Consider the following 21,902-nt stretch of genomic DNA (forward strand, 5'->3'; position numbering starts at 1 on the left):
TATTTTTATACAAACTGAATCACATCTAAAGTTTCTTCAAATTTCTTTATTTTTTTTTTCTTTTCATAAATTATGTATTTAAAATACTTTAATGATTCCACAGGCCAGCCATGATACAGTGCCCCCTGGAGCACAGAATGTTAAGGGCCTCGCTCAAGGGCCCCAAGAGTGTTAGCTTGGCAAAACCAGGGCTTTAAACCCCCCCCCCCCCCCGACCTTCTTATCAGTAACCCAGAGAGCCGTAACCGCTGAGCTACAACCTCCCCTTCGAATAAAATTCTTTAACAAATGATGTAAAGCAAATAAAATTTGATACAATTTTTAATAAAATTGTCGTCAATTTCACTACTCAAGAATAACGAAATTAATAATGATCATTTATGTTTATAAATAAGTGATGCGTTTATTATATCACCACCTCTGCTTTCCAAGCCTTTGTTAATTAACCTGAAGTCTTCTAGATATTTATATAAATTTATATAAACGATATATAAATGTAAAAGCTTCAAAATTCATAATATAAAATAACGAACAAAAAAATCTGATCAAAAAGATAATTTATTCAAGTTTTTTTTTTTTTTCCTCATTTTTTTTGACAGTCTGTTGGAGGGAAAAACAAAACAAAACAACAATCAGACGTGCAGTGGTACGTTGTTGAATCGGGGTACGGGGCGGAGTTTCAACAACCCGGAGAGAAAAACAAAAACAGTGTGATTTGATGGTTTTTGTTTCCCTTTTAAACACACACACACACACACACACACACACACACACACACACACACACACACACACACACACACACACACACACACGGCTGAGAAGGCGGACTAAAATATTTCCAGTTGATCTCAATATTCAGAAAATAAATTAAACTGGTTTCTGGATAACGATCTCGAGGAATATTGAAAATTTTGGCCTGAATAATGTTAATCGTTGATTCAAAAATTTTGGACCTGAAAAGCGAGCGGTTTAATTAGTGATGATCCGATCCGATCCGATCCGATCTGTTATGTGAGGGGAAAAAACGTCACCTGTGATATTTTCCTCAACTGCTGTTTGGGAATCAAATGATTTCTTTTGAGACAATTTTCAAATCTTTTTCCCCTTTAATTTGTGCTTCAAATGTTTCTTTGAAGTTTCACACGAGGGATTTCACACAAACTGCAAAGCTTCATTACAGACCACCGCCCCCTGTCGAGGTCACGTGTCTGCGTCTTCAGCGCCTTTTAACAAAATCCTCTAAACACAACTTGTGACTCGAAAAAACAAAACTTAAATAAGTTTAGTTGGACATGTGCATAATGTTGTATTATTAATTAGTAGTTATTATAATTCATATGATTAATTATTAGTGACAGTAAAGTTTTGATTACTTAAAAAAAAAAAAAAAGAAAATTCTGAACTCAAAAGGATTTCAATATGGAGTATTTTAAATACCACAAATTTAATCAAAACATCCGAAAAAGAATCACAGTGATTCGTAAAAAAAAACAAAAAAAAACTATCCATAAATAACTTGAAGTTTGAAGATCAAATCATTGACTTTTTTTTTTTTTATGGAAAAAACAAACAAACGAAAAACCCAGATAGAAGCGTTGAATTCCGGAGTTTTGAAGTGACGTGTTTCATAAGATCAGATTAAAAAAAAAAAAAAAAAAAGGAAAAAAAATTTAATTGCTGCATCCCTAAAACTGTATCCCACCGACGTGCTGAATAAAATAGCACCTATTTTTTATATATTATAAATATCATCTGAATTCTTATAGAAGGCATGCGCGCTCCTCTCGCGGTAATGCTCTCGACGCCGTACGTTGGTGCGGGAAGGAGAAGAAGAAAGAAAAAGAAATTGTACATCCGATGATTTTCTAAACATTCGCTATGTACAGGTATATAAATAGACGTACGGAATGTGCTTCGTCGTTATTTACACGTTCGCCGGGCAGGTAAAGGGAAGATGCTTCATGGTGGTTCGATGTCGGGATCCATGCACGCTGCTCTTCATTATAAAGTCCATCCCCTGAAAAACTCCACCCTCCCCGTCGAAAAACGCCAAAGAAAAGAAAAAAGTTCACGCGGTGCTCTTTAAAGGAAAATTCCCCGAGAGCCAGGCGTAGTGTCTTCACTCACTCCAAAGACTCTGGAAAGCTGGTCGAGTAGAAGCTTTGAACAACCCCAGAAGAGAGAAGGAACAATCCGAGACTATCGTGCGGAACTTCCATCCACTGCGTGAACTTCCGCAACTATTTAAAATGTTTTTTTTTTTTTCACCTCGCTCTCTCTCTCTCACTCGCTCGCTCTCTCACATCCAGCTGCTTGTGGTTCCTGAGATGGAGGGCCGGACGATGCCTTTGGGGGTGGGCTTGGAGCCGAACCACGACATCTGCAAAACAAACACATACACGCAACGTGCCGTCTTAATACAGGTGCGACGTGGCAGACGGATTTCCCAGAATTCAATGATGCGACGGGATACGGGGGTCTCCTGCGTGAACGCTTTTGAATTATAAAATCATGATTATGGCAATGGTGACGTAAATTTGCTAAATAAACTAATAAATGAATTGAGGCCTGGGGTGAGGAGGCCTGGGGTGAGGAGGCCTGGGGCGAGGAGGTCCAGTCTAACCAATGTAAAGCATATCTTCATGCAGCTGAAGCTTTGTGCACAGGAGCAAGAACCACATCGGGCTGGACAAGTCAGGTGTCTCGATACTTTTGACATTACAGTGTATCTCGTTCTGAGACGGCGTCTGGACCCAGGATTGTAAAATGATTAGATAAATGGCTGTTCGATTGATGATGAATATAATATAATACTATAATCAGTTCCATTCAAATGAATTCTGGTGCAGAGGCTGTTCCTGAATCCGAAGCGTCGTTGTGGGATATAAATATCGGAGTGCTGCTATTTCTTAATCTAGAGCGTCCTCAGACCCACATACGGGTTCTCCATGGGACCCGTGGCCCAGTTCGTACAGAGTTCTGGGGTCTTACACACACACACACACACACACACACACACACTCACCTTGTACTCGAGCGTCTGTTTGAGCATGTCTTCTTCTTCACGTGTGAAATGCAGCAGCACCGAGACGGCTCTGATCAGCTGAAACGCCTGCGGAGAAACAACTCTTCAGTCACGATCGGTGGGAAAAACCCTGTGTTCTTTTTAGCTCATAACCTGTTTGCCTCTGCCAGAAGGTTCAAACGTGAACGTAAATTAATTAACCCAAATATGATAAGATTCTCAAATCTGATTGGCTGAGCCGATTTTGAAAACAAACCGATACAATAAATCCTTCCAACTATTTTTTGGGGGTGCCATTAATTTTAGACGGCCATCGTGATGAGAGCATCTCACCTCTGCCTCTCTGGAGGACATGAATTTGAGCACGACGTGTTTGAGGTACTCAAAGTTGATCTCCCGTGTGTCGGTCAGGTCCGAGCTGTTTGTCACCTTCGTCTGGGACGTCACTGCGGCGAAGCCCGGGCCTGGACCCGGACCCCAGCCGGAGCCGGGGGGTGGAGTAGGAGCCGCGGCCAGGAGCAGAGCCTCTGAGCTGGGCTTCAGTTCCTGGAGCTTCTCCTTACTGTCAGAGTCAGCATCCGGCTTCAGCTTCTGCTCCGCAAGAACACACACACGCGCGCACACACACACACACACACACACACACACACACACACACACACACAACGATGGGGAAAACCTGTTTTACACACTTTCTTAAACGAACACACACTTTTTACTCTCTTCCTGTCTCTCAGACACACTCTTTCTTTCTGTGTTTCTCTCTCTCACTCTCACATTCAAACTTTCTCTTTCAATTTTACTCTTACAATTTTTCACACACACACACACACACGCACGCACACGCACGCACGCACGCACGCACACGCACGCACACGCACGCACACGCACGCACGCACACGCACGCACACTATACCCACCAGCTCTTTCTGTAGTGTCCTCTTCAGCTCGGTCAGTCTCTGCTGCAGCTGTTTAATCATCTGTACACACACACACACACACACACACACACACACACACACACACACACACACACACACACACACACACACACACACAGGATTCACTGATGTTTCACATAAACATTTTAATTAATAATAATAATAATAATAATAATAATAATACGGATTCATGATTAGAAGAGCTGTGATTGCTGAGTGAACACTGCCCTCTAGTGTCTCACAGCATGTTTAACAGTCCCGTGTAACAGTATACGCACGACTGTGTGTGTGTGAGAAAGAGAGAGACCGACCTTGTTTTTCTCACTGAGCTGCTGCTCCAACTCTTTGTTCTCCTTCTGCAGCTCGTCCACGTCGCCCACTGTGACGCTGCCGTTCTGTTCGCTCACACACACCTCGTCCTGCAGCTGCGCCGCGGTGCTGCTTTCTACATCGCCCTGCACCTCACACTCCTACACACACACACACACACACACACTTTTTATTGCGAAAAAAAACAATAAAGCCAGTGAACACATGCTATAACATTTTTTTCTGAGAAAAAGAGAAACAAGGCATGTAGAGAGACAGACGGAAAAACTGCCGGAAAGAGACTGACAGATGGAGAGACAGACAGACAGACGGAAAGGGAGAGAGACGAAGATACAGATGAAGAAACAGGTAGAGACAGAAAGGGAGAAATGAGAGAGACAGAAAGCCAGACACACACACACACACCTGAGCTTGATTTGCTTCAGCTTGTTGAGTGTGTGTAAGAATCTCTTGGTGCAAACTTTCTATCTCAGCGTCTTTTTTCTCGGTCTCCCTACGCAGAGCCTCACACTCCACCTGCAGTGACGACAGACTGCACCGCACCGTCTCCAGTTCTAACACACACACACACACACACTTTAGCCACTGTATATATATGTTTATATGGTTCACTCATTCTGTTCATACCCACACCCTGCTCTCGAGTCTCACCTTCCCTCAAACGGCTTAACTCCGCCTCCTTCACGCCCACCTGCTCAGAAAGCTGACACGCCTCCTGCTCCGCCCTCAGCACAGACTCGGACATCTTGCTGACCTGCCAGACACAAGGCAATCAGGGTTTTTTCACTGGGGAATGTATGGCCCTATTGGCGCTCCGTATTGTCAGGGATACAGTGAGGTGTGTTTGGTTGAGGAACCTGCTGCTGAAGCTCCTCTCTCTGCTTCCGGGTTTCCTCCAGAGCTTTAGCGATCTCCACGCTGACCGTCTGTCTGCTGTTCAACTCCGCCTGACGCACACACACACACACACACACACACACTTAAAACGGATTTTCTGCAAAAAAAAAAAATTATAAATAGAAAAAACATTTGTACGGATGCTCACTTTGGAGTTCTCAAGTTCTAAATTGAGCTTCTCCACACTGTTCTCCAGCTCAGCTCTGTCCTTCAACAGGGCAGCCTTCTGCTCCTCTAGTAACCTCTACACACACACACACACACACACAAGGAATCAGCTTTCAGATATTTTCTCTCTCGATTTAATCTCTCTCAAACACACACACACACACACACACACACACACACACACACACACACACACACACACACACACACGCACACACCACGTTTTCCCGATGCGAGCTGATCTCCGCCTCCCTCTCTCTCTGCAGCACCAGGATCTCCTCGTCCAGCTTGGCGGTTTTCTCCAGTCCTCTCTGCCTCTGCATGGACACCTGCTGCTGCAACCGCTCCCGTTCCTCTGCCCACTCCGCCAGCTACAGGGGACAAAAGTCAAAAGGTCACTCAGTGCACAACCTTACGATCTCATACATACAGCATATGAACAGGTGACAGTCATGACAGTCTAATGATATGGATGAGAAGGATGAGAAGGATTCCTTTGCATTTTATGCACAGAATTAAAAAAAGGAAAAAAAAAATCCCTGAAATGGATCAAATTTACGAATAAATTCATTGAGGGATCTACCAGTTTTTCTCTGTGGGCCTCTTTCTCCTCCAGCTGCTGCTCCAAACTCCTCGACCTCTCTGCTGTGTGGCTCAGCTTCTGCTCCAGATCAGCTATCTAAACCCACCACACACACACACACACACACACACACACACACAAAATGTCACGACACAAACACGTAGAAAACAAACCATCTGCAAGAAGAACTCTCTCACCTGTGTGTCTGTCCTCTCCTTGTAGGACCTGGACGAGTCGTCTTTATGTCTCAGGAGTGTCTGGAGCTCAGAGACGTTCGTGTTCAACCTGGAAATCTGACCCACAACCAGAACCATGACTTTACACACACACACACACACACACACACACACACACACACACATACACACACAAAACGGTGTTTCAGAGAGATGTACCTGTGCCTCCAGAGTGCTCACTGATGTTGTGTGTTTGGTCCGTTCCTCCAGAAGCTCTCCTCTGGTCTCGTCTAACCTGTGCACCAATAACGATTTCTACACACATGCAAATTGATTAGTTCTCCATTATGTGTGTGTGTGTGTGTGTGTGTGTGTGTGTGTGTGTGTGTTTAGTTATCGTCACCTCTTTGAGCAGTTCCTGGAAATGTTCATCCTGAGACAGGTTGGCCTCCAGCCTGCGCTCCAGAGACAGAGCTTTCTCCTGAAGGTCAGCCAGCAGCCGCTCCCGCTCCTCCTCCGTCACGGCAGCCTGACCAATCACAAGGCAGTATTCGAAATTCATAAAAAAAAAAATAAAAATAAAATTATTGATATTTAAAATCTAAATAAAACGTTTTAAAAAAAACCCCCCGAAAAATATTAATTAATAATAAATCAATGCAAATATAACATTTAAATTCAAAAAATATTTATTGTAAAATTCTAAAGAATTTTTAAAACTATTTTATTGAAAATCGAATAAATCGTTCTTTGAAGATTTGAATTCCATAATAAATATTTTTCTTTACGATATCTGATCCTCCAGCTTTTTCTTTGTTTGTCTGGGATCGATATCGGTGACGGCTTTTAGAATCGCGATACGATATTTGCGCCGTATTGCTCGGCCCTGGTGAGGAAGTCGTCACCTTGCCCTTGTGCTGTTCGTGCTGCAGTTTCAGGTCGTCGTGTTCAGCCTGAAGAGACTCCATGGACTTCTGTAGAGAGTTCGCGTCGCTCTGAGCCTGGAACAGAGTCGCACTGTGATGAGAGAGAGTTCAGAAGAGATAAACTCAAAAACTGGTTATTTTTGTGTCTTTTTTTTTATTTATTATTATAATAATATTTATTTATTTATTTTACACCTGCACCCGTTAACTCCACTTAACAGGAAGTCGGCCATCTTTGATTTTGAACAGGAAGTGTGTCACTATTCCATTTTAAACTGCTTTTGTCAGCGATAAACTTGGGAATGATTGATCGATATCGTGGATATTTCTTTGGTTGAACATTTTATAGGGAATTACGAGGAGACCCATGGTGCTTGGGCCCCGTCAATCGCTCCTTAAAACTGCATTTGGACGGAAGTTTGTGGACACCTGACCGAAGGACTTGTGCTTTTTGAATGTTCTATTCCACATTTAGTTCCACATTTGCTCTTATAATAACCTCCACCTTTCTGGGAGGATGTTCCATTAAATTTTGTGGAGGTTTGCTTAAGATTTATTTATCCACAAGTAAAGTCAGGTACTGATGTTGGTGAGAAGGTTCAGGAGGTTCCTGGGGTGCAGTTCACATTCATTCATGTTCAATAGGGTTGAAGCTCTACAGCAGAAGATCTCCCACTCCAAACCCACGTAGAGCATATCTTCATGGAGATGTTCTGGCTTTGTGCACAAGGGCATTGTCCTGCTGAAACAGGTTTTTGAGTCTCCTAGTGTATGAGAAGGAAAGTTTGGGGGAAATCGGGTGTCCCGATACTTTTGCGGCGCATTTATTCGTGTCTGGATTTTCCGCCGTGTGGATTACCTTCTGGAAATCGTCAGAGACTTGCTGGATGAGCTGCTGCAGCTCTTCTTCTCTGGCCTCCAGGTTGGAGATCCTCCACTCAGCCTCCTCCTTCTCGCGCAGCAGCTTGTCTCTGTGAAGACGTGTCATGGTCACACTCTCATACTCTTACACGGACGCCCAGAATAAAAAAAAAAAAAAGGTGTTGGTTTTTGGAGTTGCGCTGTGGGTACCTGTGCGCTCGCAGCTGTGCGTTGATGCCGAGCATCTCCTCGTGCTCCTCTCCGAGCTCGTAGAGTTTATCCTGCGTCTGAGCGAGCGTGACCCGGGCCGTGTTCAGCTCCTCTCCTCTCAGCTTCAGCTCTCGCTCTCTCAGGTTCAGCTGCTCCTCCTTACGCAACAGCTAACACAGAAACACACACAAGAGTCGCGTCACGCACGAGCGTATCGGGTCACGTGACGAGGAACGCACGAGAAACGTCTCTGACCATGTGCTTGACTTTAGCCAGCTCCTGCATTTGGAAGCCTTCGAGCTCGTCCTGCTCGTCTCTCTTCTGGAACAAACTCAGACTCTGGTCCAGGCGAGCTTCTAATGCCGACTTGTCCTAAAACACACACACACAATTAAGACTCAATTATGAAAACAAGCAGGAGATGAATTATGAATGAAAAGTAAATGTTTAAACAGGCATTCGTGCAAGGAAGTGAGCCATAAGTACGTAAGCAGCCGAGTACTGAGGTTAGTGTGTGTGTGTGTGTGTGTGTGTGTACATAAGCATGCAGGAAAGTCAGCGAAAGAGTAAATAAACATTTAAAGAAGAGAGCAAATAACTAACGTAAGCAAATAAAGCACTAATCTGAAAAGCAAATATATAATACTTATAAGTATGTAAGTATGTAAGTATGTATGTCAGTAAATAAGTACGTAAGAAGTAAAGTATGTAAGTATGTAAACACTAAAGCAGGTATAAATGTAAGTAAGGAATGTAAGTATGCAAGTAGGGAAGTAAATAAGTATGAATGCGAGTTGGTCGGTACAAAAAAAGTTTGTAAATATGTAAGTAAGCAAGAAGAACACTAAAGTGTGTAAGTATGTAAATAAGTAGTGAATAATGTATGTATGTAAATATGTGTTGCTGCTTCGCACAATCCGAGAGCCATTAATAGAGAGTCTTACCTTCTCTAAAGCAGACATCTTCTCCATCCACTCCTACACACACACACACACACACACACACACACACACACACACACACAATACAGTCAGTCCAGGTTCAGCTCATACTCATTTATTTCTTAATCCAAACCAATTCCTCCACCTGATCTTTCTTCTCCAGCGCTAAGGCCATGCCCTCCGCCATCTTGGCCCGGTTGGCCTGGAAGCTCTCGTTCTGCTCCTGCAGCTTCCGCATAGATGCTGAGAGGGAAAAAAAACAAAACAAAAAAAGACATGTAATATAACAAACAGGGTTTGAGGCGAAGGAAAGGAAAATATTGAGGGCGTTTAGAGGTTAGATGCCGTCACGAAGGAAAACGTTAGAGATTTTGTGGCTTAATGGTGATAAAATTAAAAGCTGATGATTAGAGAAGAGAGAGAGAGAGACAGGGAACGAGATCAGACGTCTGTTTCTGTTAGGGAAAAAAACAAAAACAAAAAAATGGTTGTTACAGTAAAAAGGCAGCAGGACTGATCCCAGACCAGAGATAAAGAGGAGAGGGATGAGGCATGATAAATGCACAATGCACAGGAGAGAACTTGAGAGACGGGATGGATGGAACGAAAAGACGGACGAACAGATAGAGGGATGGAGGGAGGAAAAGAACAGGTACGTACAATCCTGATGCTTCTCTAATGCATTCTCGAGCTTCTCCTTGGTCTTCTGCATTAGCCGAAGCTGTTCAGCGTAGTCTAGGTTCAGGGAGGGAGTGGATGAGGCATCAATACACACACACACACACACACACACACACACACACACACACACACACACACACACATACAGAGGACATAGGGAGAAGGGGAGGGGAAGGATGTGGGTCCACAGGTTGGACATAAGGGAGAGAGAACAAAAAATAACATAAAATAAAAAAACAGAGGGAGAAAACAAAAGGATAAATGGTCGAGTCGAGAAGTAAATGGAGGGAGAATCAGAATGAGACTGAGATACTGAAATGAGGGGGGAAAAGTTCTTTATGGTTTTTAATAAAATGGCTAAAATGTGTTACAGTACTTTTGGTGAATCGGGTTCAATCTGGCAACCATGCTCTTGGGGGTGGGGTGGGGGGTGGGAGATAGTGGTGGTGGTACGTCTAGATCGCTTTATCCGTGTGTGTGTGTGTGTTTTCTTTTCTCTTGCTCTCTAACGCTCTGTACGAGTGGATGAGCGAGAAAGAGTGTGTGTGTGAGAGAGAGAGAGAGAGAGAGAGAGAGAGAGAGAGAGAGAGAGAGAGAGAGAGAGAGAGAGAGAGAGAGAGATATGTGTAATACCCGACAGTTTGGCCTCCAGCTTTCGGATCTGATCGTTCCGGCGCAGGATCTGAGATGAGAGGTCATCTCTGGAGCTGCTGCCATCTGACGCCTGTACACACACACACACACACACACACACACACACACACACACACACACACACACACACACACAGATTAAATAATCTCATACACACTGATCCCCACAAAAACACACACACACACACACAACAAAAGCCAGGGGCATGACAGACAGACAGACGGACAGTAAGACTAATGTCAGCTTATTTCCCTGCAGTTCAGGAACTAAACTCAGCCCTGGTTCCTGCATGTTCAGGAACTAAACTCAGCCCTGGTTCCTGCATGTTCAGGAACTAAACTCAGCCCTGGTTCCTGCATGTTCAGGAACTAAACTCAGCCCTGGTTCCTGCATGTTCAGGAACTAAACTCAGCCCTGGTTCCTGCATGTTCAGGAACTAAACTCAGCCCTGGTTCCTGCATGTTCAGGAACTAAACTCAGCCCTGGTTCCTGCATGTTCAGGAACTAAACTCAGCCCTGGTTCCTGCATGTTCAGGAACTAAACTCAGCCCTGGTTCCTGCATGTTCAGGAACCTGGTAGAGTGAAACAATTATAAGATTATGAAGGAGGTAAAGCTTCAGTCACACTCAGGATTCCTGATACTCCTGACTTTTAATTATTCAGGGGAGAAGTTCTGGTGTGTGTGTGTGTGTGTGTGTGAAGTGGAACAGCAGTATCAGGTTACACAGGTTGGATGATTGTGTGCTCTTGATACACGTTTCCTCCAGCTGGCTGGTGATGTTCACCAGGATGCGTAGCGTAAATATAAGGAGTGTCACTGTGGGTCATGTGACTTCAGCAGAAGCTCTTATACAGAGTGGAACATGAAGGAGGAACATAAAGAGCAGGTGAAGATGAGGTCCAGTAATAAAGGTCTGAGTGTGAGCGGTGAAGACACCACAGATACCAGATCTACTTCAGATAATGTTCACTGCATTACAATTATGAACTGAGAGAGAGAGAGAGAGAGAGAGAGAGAGAGAGAGAGAGAGAGCGCACGCATGGAAAAAGACGGCACGAGGAAAAAGGTGAGACTAAAAAGAGAGAAAACAAGCTAAGACATAGAAACCGGTGCAACAGACAGACAGAGACAGACAGACCGAAATGAAGACACAAGAAAAAAGGAGTAAGACAGACAGACAGACAGGCAGGAAGGAAGGAAAGAGAGCAACAGAAAGACAGGAAGATAAAAAGTGAGACATAATAAGGGAAAGGGAGGTAGAAAGAGAGAGAGAGAGAGACAGACAGACAGACAGACAGACAAGGAGCAATGGAAGAAAAAAACAATCAGAGAAGAAGAAAGGGGAGAAAAAGATGCATGGATAGAGGTAGAGAGAAACAGACAAATAAGAAAAAGGTAGGGAAAGATGGAAAGACAGATAGACAGGAAGTAAGGAAGGGAAAGACAGATAGACAGGAAGTGAGGAAGGGAAAGACAGACAGACAGGAAGTGAGGAAGGGAAAGACAGACAGACAGGAAGTGAGGAAGGGAAAGACAGACAGACAGGAAGTGAGGAAGGGAAAGACAGACAGACAGGAAGTGAGGAAGGGAAAGACAGACAGACAGGAAGTGAGGAAGGGAAAGACAGACAGACAGGAAGTGAGGAAGGGAAAGACAGACAGGAAGTGAGGTACAGAAAGACAGACAGAAAGTGAGGTACAGAAAGACAGACAGGAAGTGAGGAAGGGAAAGACAGACAGGAAGTGAGGTACAGAAAGACAGACAGAAAGTGAGGTACAGAAAGACAGACAGAAAGTGAGGTACAGAAAGACAGACAGGAAGTGAGGAAGGGAAAGACAGACAGGAAGTGAGGAAGGGAAAGACAGACAGGAAGTGAGGAAGGGAAAGACAGACAGGAAGTGAGGAAGGGATAGACAGACAGGAAGTGAGGAAGGGAAAGAAAAACAGGAAGTGAGGAAGGGAAAGACAGACAAAAAGTGAGGAAGGGAAAGACAGACAGGAAGTGAGGAAGGGAAAGACAGACAGACTCACAAAGTCGTCTCCTGAATCAGCTCCCACTGAGGTGATGGACTCTTTGCTGTAGGAGCGAGGCAGGCGTCCCGGGCGGGGCGTCGCCGTCGCCGCCTCCTCCGCGATCTTCTTCTTCAGCTTAGCGAACATCATGAAGCGAACGAGGAAGACGAACCCACGATGCCTCTGACGTCTCACACGGCGGCCGCGGCGCTTTAGAACACCGAGGAGTCTTCACGCGCTGGACACACGCTGGACGCCCTCAGGAGAAACGCAGCACATCTAAAAAAAAAATACAACAAAAAGAAACACAAACAAAAATCATCTCGAGCGTCACAGACGTCTCATGTGACGTCACGTTAAGTGGAGATAATTGATGAACAGGGGGACGCGAATAAACGTCGCACCGTGGACACCGGCGGGATCGTAGAAAGATCCCACAATGCATTGCTTGGAGTTTAGTGACCAAATGATGTGTCTATAATGCACAATTAGAGGAGACTATGGATTAAGGATTAGGGATTAGCAGGGAACAATTAGGGAATAAAGTTTTCCACATTATAAGCGTTATAAACGATATTCTGTCCATAACTCATCAGTGTCACATCCCTCAGTTAACAGCTAAGATCATAAACATCCGGCTGCTAGCAGCAATGCTAATTCCCACCCGGAATCCAGTGCAGACCGGAACATTAGCTTACCTTCTGGAAAACTCACACAAACTAACAGTCATCATTTCAGCAGCGCTTTAACGTCCTTCCGGTCCACGAGCACTTCCGGTTTCCCTTTCATCTTATATTAATGCTGTGTGGATCTTTTATATATAATTTATATTTATATCCCTCTGAGTTAGAACAGAGTCCTCCAGCTAGCCTTCGTGCTAACTGACTCCACCACGTCATCACCCAATCACCGGATTCGCCGTGACGATTTGGGGGGGAGGCGGGACTAGGCTCTGATTGGTCAGCGATAGAAAAGAGGGGGAACCTGATTGGCTGAGGATTACTCGGATGAACCTGTCTTTGCTTATTCGCGGTGTGTGTGTGTGTGTGTGTGTGTGTGTGTGTGTGTGTGTGTGTGTGTGTGTGTGTGTGTGTGTGTGTGTTTATTTATTTATTTATTTATTTATTTATTTATTTATTTATTTATTTATTTATTTATTCATTATCAAAAACGCATCGCTTTATTATGTTATTACAGGAGACCAGTAAGTAAGGATTAGAGATTACTGACTTAAATAGAGATTATAGAATTTGGAGAATAGGAAGAATATGGAATAGGGATTAGGGAGAATATGAAGAAGGGAGTGAGGATCAGGGAATAAGGAATATGATATAATTCGTGTGGAATGGGTAGAAATAAACAGAGAAAATGGAATGGGAAGTAGGGATTATGGAATCTGGAGTAGGGATTAGGGAATAGAGAATAGATAGGACGGAGTAAATAGAGAACAGGAGGTAGGGATTAGGGAATAGAGAATAGATAGGACGGAGTAAATAGAGAACAGGAAGTACGAGTTAGAGAATAGGGAGTAAATAATATAGAGTAAGAATTAGAGAATAGGGATTAAGGATTAAGTAATAGGGATTTATATTTAGAGAATAGGGATTAAGGATTAGAGAATAGGGATTAAGGATTAAGTAACAGGTAGTAATAATTAGGGATTAAGGATTAGAGAATAGGGATTAAGGATTAGAGAATAGGGATTAAGGATTAAGTAACAGGTAGTAATAATTAGGGATTAAGGATTAGAGAATAGGGATTAAGGATTAGAGAATAGGGATTAAGGATTAAGTAACAGGTAGTAATAATTAGGTATTAAGGATTAGAGAATAGGGATTAAGGATTAGAGAATAGGGATTAAGGATTAAGTAACAGGTAGTAATAATTAGGGATTAAGGATTAGAGAATAGGGATTAAGGATTAGAGAATAGGGATTAAGGATTAAGTAACAGGTAGTAATAATTAGGGATTAAGGATTAGAGAATAGGGATTAAGGATTAGAGAATAGGGATTAAGGATTAAGTAATAGGGAGTAATAATTAGGGAGTAAGAATTAGAGAATAGGGATTAAGGATTAGAGAATAGGGATTAAGGATTAAGTAATAGGGAGCAAGAATTACAGAGCCACTTTAAGCTTTATTCCTTAACAGTTTTCCATTAAACAAAAACACTTAACATGTAAATACACGTGTTTAATTGATACTCTGCACTCACGTGCTTGCCTGTACATAATCTGTTTCATTTTTAATGTGTTCACACGTGTTAATTTAGACATTTTTAATCACAGGAGTAAATAAACTGTCTCAATATCACTGTGTGTTTGTGCCTCAATGTTAAAACAGGCCTTTCATGCTGAAGGACATGCGGTGTCTCACTGCACTGCTGCCACCTGCTGGTCATAGTGCAACAATGCAGCGGGCAGGAGTTCAGTTTCACCACTAAATTATTGACACCAGCAGGAGTTTCACGCTCACCTCAGAGCTCCAACACCTCCATAAAACATGGTGCAGATTATTGCCAGATTACACTCCATTCACAGCATTAAATCCTCTCATTTAAGGCACAGCAGCTGAACATGGAACATCAGACCAATTCATCCAAGATTTGTGTATTTCCACCATCAGAATCTAAAATGTACAGTGAAATAATTTCTATCATAAAAATACAACTTCAACAATACTGTCCTTAAAATGACTCAGAAGTTGAATTATACCTAAAATATTTATTTACTTAGTTTTAATGAGTGATTGTAAATAGATCTGTAAATCTGAAATCATCAGAACGTTACAGATGTTTTGATCAAATGATTTTCCCCACATCATATACACAATTATTTCTGAAATAACAGAATAAATCAAAAAACCTCCACTCCATCTTTTCTCTTTAAACCTGGTGCCAAGATGAAACTCTGGTATCTTCTACCAGGAGGTTGAAGACTTTTTGAAGACACTGTTAGGCATTTACAAGAAACGTTTTTAGAACATTCGATTGTTTTATTATTATTATTATTATTATTATTATTATTATTATTATTATTATTATTATTCCATTGTGATTAGTTCTAGGGGTGCCAATACTTTTGCTAACCAATAGAGCACGTTTGTAACCAAAAGGTCATTACATTGGGTTTTTTTTTTTGGTACATTCCCGTGCAGTAAAATGTATTTTAGTCTTATTTTAGGTAACGAACAAACATTAGGATATTTTTTTTGCCACGGAAACCGCTTTATTTCACGTACAACAGCGAGCATTTCGGGGCCTTTTCAAAGCGCTGAACGTGTCGACCAATCAGATCTCTCAGCGCGGTGAAAAGACGCACAGCGATGAGCGTTCCGGCCGCTCTGATTGGCTGAGCGCCTCACCGATTCCCAAACGCAGGGAGAATTCTAGCGCCGCGTTAGTCCCGCCTTCGCTTCCTGATTGGTCAGAGTCTCAGCAGGGAGGCGTGTGATTGGCTGAAACGCCTGCTTGTCTCCTGAGCGCTGTGGATAAGACGTGCCGACAAAACACCTTGCTGTGGATTTATAGCTATTGGAGATAAAAAACAGTATTTTGGATGCAATGGAATAAGACGCGGTTCTGGATGTGGATCGGAGCGTTGAGATGTTCTGCATTATATATCTTTTGTAATAACAACAACAAATAATAACCCAATGGAAATTGGAGGACGGAATCCGATCTCAGCAGCGGCGTTGTTGTTTGAGGAGAAGGTCTGATAGAGAAAAAAGAGGAAGGGAGAGGAAGAGATGCTCATGATGGTGATGATGATGATGTTCTCGTCTCCTGCTTTCTCCCTCATGGCGCTCGTGTGTCTCGGATGGTCGTGCGCGCATGATGCGGTGAGGAAACCTCGCCAGATCCTGAGCTCAGGTGAAGCAAATCCTCAATCCAACCTGCGCCCTGGTGCAGCATCCATCCCCGGCCTGACTCCTGCTCCCACCGTGCCGTCCTCATCATCCTCACCATCCTCATCTCCATCAACACCCACGATCCTCCCCAGCACCCCATCCCTGCGAGAACATCCGGCTCTCCTCGAGCTCCACGAAGCCAGAAATGCAGCCGCTGCTTCTTTGCTGCCACAAAGACGCCTGAGCTCCATCGCTGATAACGCTGAGGACACAGGGGTTATCACAACCTCAGACAATCCCCAAGGTGAGTCTGATTACTCTGAGGTCTTCAACCGTCTCCCGAACCTCATCAACCATCTCAGTGTCCACCACATTCTGTTTAATTCCTCATCTGCTGATCTGTGGAATGGTGTGTGTATTTACTGCAATTATAAATATCTCCCAAAGCATCTGATCTGCCATCAAACAGGCCTCATGTTGTCCTCATGTCCTCCTCATGAATTTTATTATCATACAGAACAACTGATTTTATTGCTCCACGTTTCAGAGACGGTTTGATCCCAGACGATGCATGTTTAATATCTTACATTTCCATCAGGAGATAGCAGATATCCGATAACATGTTTGATTTATCATCAGATGACACACACACACACACACACACACACACACACACACACACACAGAGTCTGGAGTTCTCTGTTTGGAGGTGTTTATGTAACATCTTCAGTGTCAGCGCTTCAGCCCACAGGAACAGGAGGAGTTTACACTCGTTTTTGGGGTTTATAAGGAACGTGACAAAGTGTTAAAATTTTTTATATTTGTTTGTTTGTTTTTGTCTGAGAGAGGGTAAAAAAGGAGAGGCCGTTGAGAGCAGAACAGAACCTCCCTTTATTTTCATTTGTATAAGAGGAATAAACGTAAAACGTGCCACAATTGGGAAAGTAATCGACTTTGCCTTGGAATCTGTCTGTCTGTCTGTCTGTCTGTCTGTCTGTCTGTCTCTCCGTCTGTCTGTCTGTCTGTCTGTCTGTCTGTCTGGCTGTCTGGCTGTCTGGCTGTCTGTCTATGCTTTAAATTGTTTTGGTTTTCGTCAAACCTACACATTTTACACCATCTTGAAATTACAAAATAGTTTTCCTTGTTGCACCTGACGGCTGTCGATCCTCCACGTTCGATGGCTTGCTGGTTCACACTGTGTGGTTTTTGGCCACGATTCCTTCGTCTGAAACAAATTTTGAAAATCCTAAAAGATTCCTATAATCCGAGGCTAAAATCTGTAGTCTGATCGCTGGTTCGGTCACCAGGATTCTTTCCTCTGATGAAATTCTGGCAGCGTCAGAAGATTTCAGATTCGTTCCTTCAGTGTGACGTCTCCTACAGAGACCGAGAACCAATAAGAGCGCGGAGCCTGGTGATGCGATTACTGTTGCGCTGCTACGTGAAAACACCTCAGGGAAAATGTATTTCAGTGAGATTTTATTATCAAGGCATGTCCTGAACAAAATTAGGGCTACAGATTGTTTTTATTTTGCTGCTAGCTACCGCTAGCGTGAGAACGCGGGTCTGAACGCGGCACGGATCGATGACGTAAAACTTCGGGCGAGTATTTTTCTGACAAGCAACAATCGCGAAGGACTGTTAAAAAGTGCACAGTGTGAACCCGGCGTTAGTCACGTAAACGTTTGTCTGAATATTATTTACCTCAGATGCTGTCTGTTTTTTCATACGTTGTGTTTACAGTTGAAAACACAAAGATCGATGCGTAGCTGTAGCGGCAGCCATTTAGTTTTGTTTTTTAATGATTTCAACTTCTCAGTTGTATAAATGAGATCGTTATAAATGTTTTTGGTGAGATAAACTAGCGTTATTTATGCTAACGCCGCATAGCATGTAGCGCTTCAGAGAGAATTTGCGTTTAAAGAGTTTTGAAGCAACAGGAATAAAATTCGTTCAATTCCATAGAAAGGAAATAAAATATCAGGAGGTTGAATGTTTGAGGGGGAGATCTCACGTCATGTCACGTCATGCCATCTCACGTTATCCTTTCTTATATAAATTAGCAAAATGAAAACGTGTCTGGTACCAGCTGCAGGACTCCATAAAACTACAGTGAACTCGACATTTGCGTAAACTCCTCCTAACAAATCTTCTTCTTCTCGTCACCACAAAAAACCCCCAAGAGGCCACGTCAGTAAATCTACGAGCGTGACCACAGCTGTCGTCTCTACAGCACCAGGTCCTGAAACGGACACAAAAGCCTGTCCGTGTGTAATCCGCCTTTTGTTGTTCGGGCGTCTGGAAACGTCCCGAACGTCACGTCCTGACTTTCCCTGGTCTCTATAAGGTTTCATATGGAACCTGGAGATATGACGTTTTCTTACACAACGTGTCTGTCAGGTTCAAGGTTCCAGGCGTAAGGTGTCCACGTGACTGACGTGTTGCTAACAGACACAACCCCTCCCCCAATTCATTCAACAAAATAACGTTTTCATCATGTTTTAACTGTTCACAGATACGAATCTGTAGAAGATTCTGGAGCTTTTCTTTTCGTTTGAACCATTTTTTCTCTGCTTTTCTGGATCATGATGGAACTGTCGCACGTCTGATTTTACGCCACAGTGAGTCTGACCCAGATATGAGCTGAGAGGCAGCGTGATGCCCGTCTGCCAGGACATAATAATGAAAAACCGACTGAGCTGCTCGCTGTTCAGGAGTTTAGAAGGAACACGATTTGGCCAAAAATTCCGTGGACGCCAAACTGTAAGATTTGTGCTTTTTGAACGTCCCATTCCACATTTCGTCCTCATTTACTCTTATAGTGACCTCCACTCTTCTCGGAAGATGTTCCACTAGATATTGTGGAGATTTCTGGAGATCCATTCACCAGGGTGTTAGTAAAGTCAGGTACTGATGGAGGTGAGAAGGTGAGGAGGCCTGGGGTGCAGTCAGTGTTCACATTCATGTTCAGTGGGGTTGGAGCTCTACAGCAGGAGACTTCCACTCCAACTTTCCCATGTCAAGCAGATCTTCATGGAGCTGGCTTGTGCACAAGGGCATTGTCATGCTGGAACAGGTTTGGATCTCCAAGTTCAAGTGAAGAGAACATGTCATGCTCCTGCTTTCAAACGCAGTCCAATACAATCACGCGCTTCAAACTTTGTGGCGCCTCAAACTTTGTTGGAACAAGTGGAACAGGTTTGGATCTCCAAGTTCAAGAGAAGAGAACATGTCATGCTCCTCAATATAAAAGGGGCGAAATGAAAAACCTTTAACGTGACACACGTTTATTCACATTTGTTTTTTACTCAGATCTAAAAAAGAAATAAACTCTTTTTTTTTTTTAATCCCTAAAATTTTTTTTTTCTGATGCGCCGATTCTGAAATCAGCATTAAAATCCGCCATGGTGCGCACATCCAGCAATGAAAACCGTCCGTGTGGAAACATAGCAAAAGTTCCATTTGGTGTCCCGATGATTTACGTCATTTAAAACATCATTGAGACTTTATTTATTACAACATTGTTTCAGCTACTCAATAATTTCCTCATTCTTTACTTCTTTCTTTACATTATCTATCACTCCTGAATGGCAGCTACTTCAAATTTTTACTTCTTACATGACTTCTTATTTTACTTATTACTTTACGTACCTTTTACTTCATTACTTTATTCCATACCTTACTACTTACTTTATACTTTATTTATTACTTACTTTATACTTTACTACTTATTTCATACTTTACTACTTACTTTATACTTTACTACCGTAATTTCCGGACTATAAAGTGCACCCTTATATAAGCCGCACCCACTGAATTTGACAAAGATTTTTATTTTAGCCGCAGGTGTCTACACCGAAACTATTTTCAGTGTAACTAAGCATTTTTCTGGTATTACTGCATGTGTGCAAGACTGAGGAATATGTCCTTATTATTTTCTGATGCTCATGTCTAAGTTTCTTTGACTAACCCGTAACACTGTTGCCAAGAAAAATAAAAAAGCACGAGTTTTGGAAACCTGTCTGTGCTTATATGATTTCTGTTGTAACTGGAGTTAGCGAGCGCTCCCTTCACCCAGACTCAACACGTTACAACGGCTTGTATCTAAACAGTAGCCGACCAAGAAAGTCATTGTTCACTGTCTTCCTCCTTCCTTTCACAACTATTTCTCTCAGGAGTTTATCTTTTGGCATCGTCGTGCGTTTAAAAAAAGGATGTAGAAGAGGGTAGACATGAAACAACTGCTTTCCATGGGTTGAAGTGAAGGATCTCCTGCTGTAGAACTTGAACATGAATAAACGTAAACACTGACTGCACCTCAGGCCTCCTCACCTTTTTACCAACATCAGTACCTGACTTTACCAACACTCCTGTGGCTGAATGAATGTCCACAACTCTACCAAATCTTTCCAGAAGAGTGGAGCTCATTATAACAGCGACTGGAATGGTATAATTAAAAAGAAAGCACCACACTTATGAATAGGTGTCCATGAACTTTTGGCCATATGGTGTACATGACCACCACAATACTCTTCATAAACATCTCATCCCATCATGCTTTAATGTTTTCTCCTTGGTCCTTCATCAGTTCCTTTGCTCTCCTCATCATTTCCACACACGTGTGTGTAAGCTGTCATACGGATCCTGTAAGAGGCTTAACCGGGCTCTCCATGGCCCCCCTTAGTACCCCGACGTGTTTATACAGACGATCTCCGCCTCTACGTGTGTGTGTGTGTGTGTGTGTGTGTGTGTGTGTGTGTGTGTGTGTGTGTGTGTGTGTGACGCATACAAATGATCTTTTGTTCAGCAGGTGCCCTTTCATGCCACGTCCTATGCCAGGGTGAAGTGCATTCTGGGAAACAATGAGCTGTGTTTTTTTTTTTTTTTTTTTTTTGCTTTTTTTATATAAAACAATATAAATGATATTACGGTTATTTTTATTGATTAATTTCCTTTGTTATTTTTATTAATTGCTTTTCACTCATTTCAGAGAATTGATTTTCTTAAACAATTTTTAAAAGCCTGTAAATAACAGACGCGCACAACGCATGAAAAAATAGACAATTAAATAAATTAATTAACGAAGGCATGAAAAAAAACACTAAAAGTATAAATAAATAAATAAAAAATGAATCAATAATTGTATAAATAAATAATTCAATTAATTAATTAATTAATGCAGGAATAACATTTGTTTTTGTTGCATAAATAAATCATTGGTTGAATGAATGAATCAAAAAACAATTAAATTAATGATTTATTTGATTGTCAATAAATAAATAAATAAATAAATCAACAAATAAATAAATGTAAAAAAAAAAAGAATAAACAAATTGATTTATTAATAATAATATTTTATTAAATAAAAAAATAATTTAATCAATTACTTAATTTATTGGCAAGAATACATTAATTAATAATCAAATCAATACATTAAATGATAATAATTAATATATAATTTTATAAATACATAAATAATTATCGAATAATTTAATTGATTGATTTGATTCTGGCAGAAATACAATAAATAAATACATGAGTGAATAAATGAGTAAACACATGAATGAAATAAATACAAGTACAATGACATTAATTAATTAATTGATTTATTCATAATGACAGTAATAAAATGTAATTTATGGTG

The 21,902-nt window shown here is 42.1% G+C and overlaps 2 protein-coding genes across 8 annotated transcripts in view; one reads left to right on the forward strand and one right to left on the reverse strand.

The window, feature by feature from the left end:
• Positions 1-540: 540 nt before the first annotated feature.
• golga1 (golgin A1) lies at positions 541-13,335 on the reverse strand. 7 transcript variants are annotated; one of them, XR_014535653.1, is made up of 25 exons: positions 13,109-13,335; positions 12,429-12,689; positions 10,375-10,465; positions 9,721-9,795; positions 9,206-9,303; positions 9,064-9,096; positions 8,375-8,491; positions 8,120-8,289; positions 7,908-8,019; positions 7,028-7,123; positions 6,526-6,651; positions 6,342-6,437; positions 6,144-6,239; positions 5,947-6,042; positions 5,582-5,734; positions 5,344-5,439; positions 5,156-5,245; positions 4,950-5,052; positions 4,704-4,852; positions 4,280-4,438; positions 3,948-4,007; positions 3,361-3,618; positions 3,028-3,114; positions 785-2,382; positions 541-733 (listed from the first exon to the last, which is right to left on the reverse strand). XR_014535653.1 is itself a non-coding variant. In XM_083554234.1 (24 exons), exons 2-24 carry the CDS (start codon positions 12,558-12,560, stop codon positions 2,302-2,304), a joined length of 2,574 nt encoding a protein of 857 aa, XP_083410360.1. In that variant the 5' UTR covers positions 12,561-12,689; positions 13,109-13,335; the 3' UTR covers positions 541-2,301. The 7 variants fall into 7 exon arrangements, 3 of the variants coding, with proteins under 3 accessions (XP_083410360.1, XP_083410359.1, XP_083410361.1); XR_014535654.1 differs by having other exon boundaries at positions 781-2,382; XR_014535655.1 differs by having other exon boundaries at positions 769-2,382.
• Positions 13,336-15,609: 2,274 nt separating this feature from the next.
• The window catches only part of LOC310733207 (multiple epidermal growth factor-like domains protein 9), a 24,671-nt gene continuing 18,378 nt past the window's right edge, over positions 15,610-21,902 (forward strand). The window contains exon 1 of the mRNA XM_083554241.1: positions 15,610-16,562. Within this exon, the coding sequence (XP_083410367.1) occupies positions 16,157-16,562 (406 nt within the window). The 5' untranslated portion in view covers positions 15,610-16,156. The remainder of the gene's footprint in view (positions 16,563-21,902) is intronic.

The sequence above is a fragment of the Silurus aristotelis genome (assembly GCF_946808225.1).
Source record: "Silurus aristotelis genome assembly, chromosome: 11".
NCBI lineage: Eukaryota > Metazoa > Chordata > Actinopteri > Siluriformes > Siluridae > Silurus > Silurus aristotelis.

Coding starts and splice junctions, on each gene's coding strand:
- golga1 (XM_083554233.1), bottom strand. CDS start 12,560: ATGATGTTCGCTAAGCTGAAGAAGAAGATCGCGGAGGAGGCGGCGACG. Junction 5,440..5,581: donor GCTCGCATCGGGAAAACGTG/GTGTGTGCGTGT, acceptor GTGTGTGTGTAG/AGGTTACTAGAGGAGCAGAA. Junction 4,853..4,949: donor GTTAAGCCGTTTGAGGGAAG/GTGAGACTCGAG, acceptor TGTGTGTGTTAG/AACTGGAGACGGTGCGGTGC.